We start from the raw sequence: 9,470 nt of genomic DNA on the forward strand, positions 1-9,470 counted from the left end.
GTTTCCTTTCAGTGCTCCAGTTTCTTCCCACAGTCCAGGGATCTGCAGGCGAGGTGGATTAGCCATGAGAAATGTGGGGTTACAAGGATGAATTTGGGGGGTGGGGGTGGTTCTGGGTGGGATGTTCTTTTGGGGTCAGTTTGGGCTGAATGGCCTGCTTCCACACTGTAGGAATTCTATGATTAATAAGAAAACAATTGAGGGCAACAAATGCTTCAACGTCTACTGACTGAAAATAAAAGCCAACACAATGACCTTGTTATAAGCTGCTACTTGCATCCAAGAGCCAGATGTGGGAACAGTAACCTGGATGGGTTTGGGCTTCATTAAGAGTTCATCAAGGGCAACGATGTGTCTGACATCAAAGACAAAACCATGTTATTTGGAGTTAGCTCTGGTCTATTCAACTTAACCAGAGCTATTGCTCACAGTGTTACAGAGACTGAGATTTAAATGGTTTCTAAGGGAGGAGTAAAGATGCTGAAAAGAATTGTTACACTGAGGGTCATGTGACTGAGCAGAAATAAAACTCCACACCTATTCCATCAAGAGACCAATATACAACTTGTGTTAAAGTGACAGTAGGTTTCCAGACAGGGTATTTTACACAGTTTCTCTTAAGTAACGAGGAAGCCAGAAGCAATGTTTACTATATTAAAGGCCACAAGGGGTGAGTTAGATTGACAGACATGTTACAATAGATATGGCAACACAGCGAGAATATTTTACATGGTTTCTGCCTCCAGCAGGCAATGTGCCACAGGCTACTGTACAAACTGAAAGTTAATGTGTACACTGTGCAGCCTAAAGCTTTATTGAAAAGAATTCAAAATAATATGTTTCAATTAGATCTTGCACCTTAATATTAGTTATGTGCTTATTTCAGCCTAGTTTGTGAGGGGTGAAGGTATGGCAACCCCTCAAGATGCCCACTGTCTGCCCAAGCCTGACAAGGAAATATATCACTGTTCCTTCCCAGTGCTGGGTTAAAACCCTGGAATTCCCTCCCGAACAGCAATGTGAGAATCCCTACAACATGTGGACTGCAACAGTTCAATAAGGCAGCTCATCACCACCTTCTCTGTGTAATAAATGTTATCCCAACCATCAATGTTCACATCCCATGAAGTACTATAATCTCACAGAAAAGCTTTGCCTAAGGTTTAAAGTTTTGTAACGGCCCCTCTTTACTCCTGGTGGTTGAGCAGAGGTGATCTACTATATGCCAAGGTTAAGGGGCTTCAGTTGTCTATAAGGGAGAGCTGGAGGATCATTTTGTTCTCTTTAAAACCAAGAAAGTTGGAGTGCTAATCCTAATATAAAATCAGGAAGCGTTTTGATAGATAAGGCAGGGAAACACCGTTTCTGGTGGGTGGTTGGTCAGTAAAGAGACGATACACTTTTAAAGTTGGGGAACCAGATGGGCAGTGGGACAGTTTTGATTCCTTTAAGTGACCTTGAAAGCTTTGTCTGAAAATGTGGGGGAGACTAATTAAGTAAATGCTTTAGAAAGGGAACTAAAGGGAAAGGGGAAATGAGAAGAGCAGTGGGAAAGTAACAGGGCAGTGGGACTAATTATATATCTTTTTCAAAGAGGTAGTACAGGCATGATGGGCCAAATGGCCTGTATTACATTGTATGATTCAATGACCATTACGTAGACAGGAGTATCTTAGAATGTGCTTGCGGAAGCTGGTTTTGCCTTATACTGCGATGTGTGAAGTGAGCTTGAAGCATTGATATTCACCACTGCTCATCTTTAGAGTGATAAAGTAAAGATGCTGAAAAGAATTGTTACACTGATACAGCACAGAGACAGGCCCTTTGGCCCAAACTGGTCCATGCCGACCAAAATGTCCACCCCGTTAACTCCATTTCCCTGCATTTGGCCCATATCCTTCTAATCCTCTCCTATCCATGTATTTGTCCAAAATGCCTTTTAAATGCTGTTAATATACCCGCCTCAACCACTTCTGTTGGCAGCTTATTCTGTATGCGCATCGCCCTCTGTGTTAAAAAAGTTGCCACTCAGGTTCCCTTTTACTCTTTCCATTCTAACCTTAAAGTGATGCCCTCAAGTCCTCGATTCCAAAACCCTGGGAAAAAAGAGAGTGCATTCACCCCATCTATGCCTCTCATGGTCATGTACTCCTCCATAAGGTCTCCCCTCAGTCTCCAGTTTTGCAAGAAAGAGGACCAAATCTCCTCAGTCATGCCAGCAACCGCACCTTGCATTTATATACCCATTTGAATGCAGTGGAGATGGTGCTTTGCACAAGCCTAACCAAACAAAACCTGATACTGAAATATAGAAGGAGACATTCAGACAGATAGAGAAAGTGAGGACTGTAGATGCTGGAGATCAGAGTGTGCAAGGCCTATCCAAACAGCTAAATCAGGAGAACAATACTGCTCACTAAACATGAAGACTCAGAACTGTGGATGCTGGCAAACTGAAATAGAAACATTTGGAGAAACTCAGCAGGTCTGGCAGCATTGTGGAGAGAGAAACAGAGTTAATATTTCGGGTCCAGTGACCTTTCTTCATTAAAATGCCAGCATTTGTAGCAAATAAAAGCAGCAACTCTGACTGCTTTAGTGCAGTAAAGGTACATTGGACACTGGTAACTCATTTAATGCCAACCCGACAGACTCCTTTGCATTAGATACTTGGCTTATTTTAGCCAAGGTTATTTTATAGAGTCATAGAGTCATAGAGTCATAGAGATGTACAGCACGGAAAAGACCCTTTGGTCCAACCTGTCCATGCCGATCAGATATCCCAGCCCAATATAGTCCCGCCTGCCAGCATTTGGCCCATATCCCTCTAAATCCTTCCTATTCATATACCCATCCAGGTGCCTTTAAAATGTTGCAATTGTGCTAGTCTCCATCACTTCCTCTGGCAGCTCATTCCATACGCACACCACCCTCTGCGTGAAAAAATTACCCCTTAGGTCTCTTTTATATCTTTCCCCTCTAGTTCTGGACTCCACCACCCCAGGAAAAAGACTATGTCTATTTATCCTATCCCTCATGATTTTATAAATCTCTATAAGGTCACCCCTCAGCCTCTGACACTCCAGAGAAAACAGTCCTAGCCTATTCAACCTCTCCCTATAACTCAAATCCTCCAACCCTGTCAACATCCTTGTAAATCTTTTCTGAACTCTTTCAAGTTTCACAACATCCTTCTGTTAGGAAGGAGACCAGAATTGCACGCAATATTCCAACAGTGGCCTAACCAATGTCCTGTACAGCTGCAACATGACCTCCCAACTCCTGTACTCAATACTCTGACCAATAAAGGAAAGCATACCAAATGCTTTCTTCACTATCCTATCTACCTGCGACTCCACTTTCAAGGAGCTATGAACCTACACTCCAATGTCTCTTTGTTCAGCAACACTCCCAAGGTCTCTTTGTTCAGCAACACTCCCAAGGACCTTACCATTAAGTGTATAAGTCCTGCTAAGATTTGCTTTCCCAAAATGCAGCACCTCACATTTATCTGAATTAAACTCCATCTGCCGTTCCTCAGCCCATTGACCCATCTGATCCAGATCCCCTTATCTCCATGTTTTTAAAAAATATATCTCAATGTAGAGGCTGTTTATTCTTGCATCATAAGTTAAAGTTGCCATCTTTGAATTTAATTACTGGTAAGGACACTGAGATTGCACTGTTGCCTGCATTACATGTTAGCATGTACAGATGCTAACATTGTCAAACTATACCTGAGACAAGAAGAACCATGAAAACTCAATAACAACTCAGAAATGCATCCCGGACCTTTCTCAGACAATCTATGATCAGGGCAACTTTCTTGCCTTTGTTAGATTTAAGGAAAATAGCAAGTAAAATACTAATGATGCTTCCAGCAAATGCATTTCTTGTGTTTAGTCTGATCTGGTCAATTCTGCTCTTTCAACACTGGATTAATGAACCTGGGAAAAATTAGCTAAGTTAATATTTAAAAGACCAGTCACTGAATTGTAAAGATCACCTATAAGTGAAATAACAAGTCATTTTGAACTATGATCACAACAGTGAAACAAATTAATATTTGTTGAAAGGCTATTGTCCCATGGAAATACCTGCATAGTCCCTGTAGGAGACAGAGGAGGAGGAAGAGGCAGGGACAGCAGGAATATATGGGCACCATGGAAAGCAAAGCTGTTGTGAAATCTTCCAAGAGCTGCACTACAGAGGGGCTTGTTTCATTGATCTAATGGGCAAATCTCTCATTTTACTATAGAGGTCTGTGATTGCTTTTGCTTTCAATTCAATGGGCATCCAGGATCACCAAATGGGAGCGGCTGTGTGCCACACCACCTTGCAAGGACATTTGACGCGGTGGGGTCAGGAAGCGAGGTGGGTTATCCTTGGCCATCCTAGCTGCATCAATGCAAAATTTGGGAAAAGATCTATCTTGGGCCTAGGAACTTGGCAGGCTGGGAGTCTGTTCTACTGATAGACTAGACCTGTGGTGCTATAAGATTCATGTAACTGAGGATGTGACTCTGACATTAGTAAGAGAGAAGACGCCAGTCTAGAGTGAGCATGTGAGGAGAGAGGTCTTAGACACTTCACTAGCGAGGTATATTTGACACGTACAGATATGTACGTAAATAAAGGAGTGTTGCAGCCCATAAGGAGTTAAACAGCTTCAGTTAATGATGGGGAGCAAGCATCCTTAGGGACAGGGTATGTACAGACACCCACAGTCAGTGATACTGCAGCCTGGTATCTCAATGTGCAGAGAGCAGTCTCGGTTTAAAGTACAGGAAAAGCTGACTGGCAGCGGACTGGAGGAACATCTCCACAGCCAGGAGCTGACATTCAAACAGAGTCCAAGAGCCACAGCTGGCAAAGGAGGAGAGGGCAGAACAGGGCTCAGAAGATATTGAGAAAGAAAATGCTGGGAAAGGAGAAGACTCCAAAGACAGGGAAACTATTCCAAAAGACTGTAAAGCCCAGCGACAAACTTGCAATATTCCAGAGAGGGAAAACACCACAGTCAGATATTTCAATAAGGTAGGAAGAAAAATGCAAGGACTCACTCCACTCTGTCAGTCACAATAATTCAAGGTTCTGAAACAGAATTTAAACTTGCCACAAGAGGATCTGTTTGAATCCTGACAGGCAGACTGTCGTGGTTGAAGTCTGTGAGAGTCAGCACAGTAAATCTAAAACCTGCAGGTGTTTGAGCACATCATCACATTATTAACCACAGCAGGATGAAATGTCAGTGAAACAATCTCGAAAGAGGAGCCAGAATACCGGATTGTTGCACAGAAATGCATGTATTCATCTCGGTCTCTTCACTGAGAGGAGAGACAATAGTTTATAATGAAGATGTGAGGGAATTTCAACAAGAATTTCCAAAGCTACTCAAAGATTTAAGCTGAAAATGTGTTGCTGGAAAAGCGCAGCAGGTCAGGCAGCATCCAGGGAACAGGAGAATCGACGTCTTCAGGAATGAGGAAAGTGTGTCCAGCAGGCTAAGATAAAAGGTATTGGGGAGACAGGCCGCCTACTTGCGGAGCATTTCAGAGAACACCTCTGGGACACCCGGACCAACCAACCCAACCACCCTGTGGCTCAACACTTCAACTCCCCCTCTCACTCCACCAAGGATATGCAGGTCTTTGGACTCCTCCATCGCCAGACCACAACAACACGACGGTTGGAGGAAGAGCGCCTCATCTTCCACCTAAGAACTCTCCAACCACAAGGGATGAACTCGGATATCACCAGTTTCCTCATTTCCCCTCCCCCCACCTTGTCTCAGTCAAATCCATCGAACTCAGCACCGCCTTCCTAACCTGCAATCTTCTTCCTGACCTCTCCATCCCCACCCCAGTCTGACCTATCACCCTCACCTTGACCTCTTTCCACCTATCGCATTTCCAACACCCCTCCCCCAAGTCCCTCCTCCCTACCTTTTATCTTAGCCTGCTGGACACACTTTCCTCATTCCTGAAGAAGGGCTTATGCCCGAAACGTCAATTCTCCTGTTCCCTGGATGCTGCCTGACCTGCTGCGCTTTTCCAGCAACACATTTTCAGCTCTGATCTCCAGCATCTGCAGACCTCACTTTCTCCTCAAAGATTTAGGCCAGTTGAAGCAGGAATATCACATTACGCTGCAGGAAGAAACTACAACCGTGAGCTCATACACTCACAGAAACATTCCTGACCTTTGATGGGGAAATAAACTCTCAGGCAGTGTGATTGAAAGGTGGGGTCATGTTGCTAATGACAGAACTGAGACAATGGTGCTCAGAGCTTATAAGTGTTCCCAAAGAACAAAGATTGTGTGTGGATCTCACCTCCATTCAACAAAGGGGGTAGAAAGAAATCCATCTGATTTCTTTGACTGCATATATTATCTTCGAGGAGAAAGTGAGGACTGCAGATGCTGGAGATCAGAGCTGAAAATGTGTTGCTGGAAAAGCGCAGCAGGTCAGGCAGCATCCAAGGAACAGGAGAATCGACGTTTCGGGCATAAGCCTGAAGAAGGGCTTATGTCCGAAACGTCGATTCTCCTGTTCCTTGAATGCTGCCTGACCTGCTGCGCTTTTCCAGCAACACATTTTCAGCGCTGCATATATTATGCCAACTAGGAGGTGGTGCTCAACATTTGGGATCTCCTCCCAGAGATTTTCCTAAAAACAATGTCTAGAATCCTGGAAAGGAGTGGGAGAAGCATTTGTCATCTTGATGATCTCCCAATAAAGGAGATATGAACATGACCAGAGAATCAGAGACATACTAACGCTATTACATAATCCAAAACTTGTACTAAATGAGAAACATTAAATTCTCCAGAAAGACAATTACATTCCTAGGACACATGACCCAAGAACTGAGTGTTACAGTGAATCCAAGGAAGACAAGAACTGTCAGTGACGTTTTGCACCAACGTGTGTCTCAGGTTTATCTCCACTGAGCAAGTCTCACTCAACCCATAAGAGAGATTTTGGACAAAGGCCAGCGATTATTAGAGTCAGGAATAGACTGCTGCTTTTGAAAAGATTAAAAGATTAATGTGTTTCAGCACATTACAATCCAGCGTTATTCAGTATTGTCATGAACGCAGCATCCACCGTTTGAGTGGAAACTGATGGGGCGTAATACCCAGTCTATTTCAAATTGCATGTTGTGATAAATACTGAGCAGAGGTATACAGGCACAGAGAGGGAAATGTTAGCAGTACCATGCGGATGTTACATCGAGATGGACCTCTGGTGACATTATTTCGTTGCTAGAAATCCCAAAACTTCCTCGATGGACACAAGCATTCAGGCTTGGGCTGATGAGATACAACGATGGATAAGTCCAGGTAAGTCATCAGATACACTTGCAAGGGAAGCAGTGGATCGGTGCAGAAAAAGAGAATCTTATTGTTGTGGAAATCTAATCTTACTCTACGGCACTAATTTACACTTTATTGGCAACTGAGGGCAAACTCAGAGAAATTTATGTAACTCAAAAAAATCTGACAAGGAGGTTACAAAGTTCAAACAAATGTCTGCAAAGGTAGTTTGAGATCTGGTCCAGCAGACAGAGTGGTGAATAGGTAACTCTAGATGAGGCAACACTGGGCGGGTTTATTGGTGTATGGCCAGAGAATGATTGCACCAAGTTCGATGTGAAGAGAGATCCTGCAGAATATCAAAGAATAACAAAGTGCAGGGTAAAAGCATACCAATCAGTGTGGTGTTCAGGCAGTTGCAAAGACAAACAGAATTGTAATATCAAATGGGTGCCATCTGCAGCCAAATGCCAACAGAGCTAATGTCTTCAGAAATATTTCTGTGAATGCTATGGGAAAGCCTAAAGTTTGTTCAGTTTTAGAGGAAAGATTAATTTATTCATGGTCGGCAATTTTCTAAAATGGATTGAAGTGTCAAGGCTTCATTCAGCCATGTGGATCTTTGTGATACCCAGTTCACTGCAAAAATTAAACTCAGACAATGGATCTCAATCTAGGAATAAAGATTGAGGAACAGTCTAGGAGCAAGCATCAACCAGCCGATAGGTTCCGTATCCTATCCTCAGTTGAATGGAGAGCTGGAAAGAACACTGTGAAGTCACTGATGCTGAAGAATTCAGACTCGAAATTAAATCTGCTCAGTTGCGATCAACATCAGTATATCGTGAGTACTCACTCACTAATGGATTTTTATTAATTGGAAAGAGGTTAAAAATAGATATACCCATTTTTGAACACACCCTCAAGCCAAACAAAACTGCTCAAGAATGCGAGAAAGTAAAGCAACTCAAGAAAAACCACAGCAGAAAGTACAACTCAAGACACAGGTCAGAAATTTCTTTACCCTGGCAGTATGTGAATGTGGAATATGCAATCGCAGGGAACAGTTTGGGAAAATAGGATTGACGTGTTTAGGGGAGGCTACAAGGAAGAAAGTGATACTGATGGATGTAGAGATGGAAAGATGTGAGGAGACTTGTGTGGAGCTTTAACATTGGTAGAATCATCACTGGTACAATCTATGTCAACCTGTTGGATGGTGGAATGTTGGAGAATTTCAGGAAAACCATGTCTGGAGCATTATCTTCCTCAAGAACATTACAGAATGACTATATGAGGTGGCAAAGGAGTTGGGGGAGTCTCATGGCAGTTACCATTTTGGAAAGAGATCAATTTGGAATTAGAAAGACTGCAGGTCAAATTTGACATAGAGAATTTTAATCTAGAGAAGAATATGGGTTTGCAATGGGCAGAGGATTGACTCTGACCAAATGTATATTAGGGTATTGACTGCAACCCCTCACCCTCCATGTTTAACTGAACAGTAATAGTTGTGGTTCTGTTCGCCGAGCTGGGAATTTGTGTTGCAGATGTTTCGTCCCCTGTCTAGGTGACATCCTCAGTGTTTGGGAGCCTCCTGTGAAGCGCTTCTGTGATCTTTCCTCCGGCATTTGTAGTGGTTTGAATCTGCCGCTTCCGGTTGTCAGTTCCAGCTGTCCGTTGGGTCCAGGTCGATGTGCTTATTGATTGAATCTGTGGATGAGTGTCATGCCTCTAGGAATTCCCTGGCTATTCTCTGTTTGGCTTGTCCTATAATAGTAGTGTTGTCCCAGTCGAATTCATGTTGCTTGTCATCTGCGTGTGTGGCTACTAAGGATAGGTGGTCGTGTCGTTTCGTGGCTAGTTGGTGTTCATGGATGCGGATCGTTAGCTGTCTTCATGTTTGTCCTATGTAGTGTTTTGTGCAGTCCTTGCATGGGATTTTGTACACTACATTAGTTTTGCTCATGCTGGGTATCGGGTCCTTCGTCCTGGTGAGTTGTTGTCTGAGAGTGGCTGTTGGTTTGTGTGCTGTTATGAGCCCTAGTGGTCGTAGTAGTCTGGCTGTCAGTTCAGAAATGCTCTTGATGTATGGTAGTGTGGCTAGTCCTTTGGGTTATGGCATGTCCTCATTCCGTTGTCTTTCCCTT

At 43.4% G+C, this 9,470-nt stretch overlaps 2 protein-coding genes across 2 annotated transcripts in view; both read left to right on the forward strand.

The window, feature by feature from the left end:
* The first annotated feature begins 7,276 nt into the window (after positions 1 to 7,276).
* Positions 7,277 to 9,470, forward strand: part of LOC122562007 (melanin-concentrating hormone receptor 1-like) — a 45,365-nt gene continuing 43,171 nt past the window's right edge. Inside the window, exon 1 of the mRNA XM_043714389.1 lies at positions 7,277 to 7,347. Coding sequence (XP_043570324.1) covers positions 7,293 to 7,347 — 55 coding nt within the window. The 5' untranslated portion in view covers positions 7,277 to 7,292. The remainder of the gene's footprint in view (positions 7,348 to 9,470) is intronic.
* spata20 (spermatogenesis associated 20) overlaps positions 7,319 to 9,470 on the forward strand; it is a 551,333-nt gene continuing 549,181 nt past the window's right edge. The window contains exon 1 of the mRNA XM_043714382.1: positions 7,319 to 7,347. Coding sequence (XP_043570317.1) covers positions 7,334 to 7,347 — 14 coding nt within the window. The 5' untranslated portion in view covers positions 7,319 to 7,333. The remainder of the gene's footprint in view (positions 7,348 to 9,470) is intronic.

Source organism: Chiloscyllium plagiosum, chromosome 24 (assembly GCF_004010195.1).
Source record: "Chiloscyllium plagiosum isolate BGI_BamShark_2017 chromosome 24, ASM401019v2, whole genome shotgun sequence".
NCBI lineage: Eukaryota > Metazoa > Chordata > Chondrichthyes > Orectolobiformes > Hemiscylliidae > Chiloscyllium > Chiloscyllium plagiosum.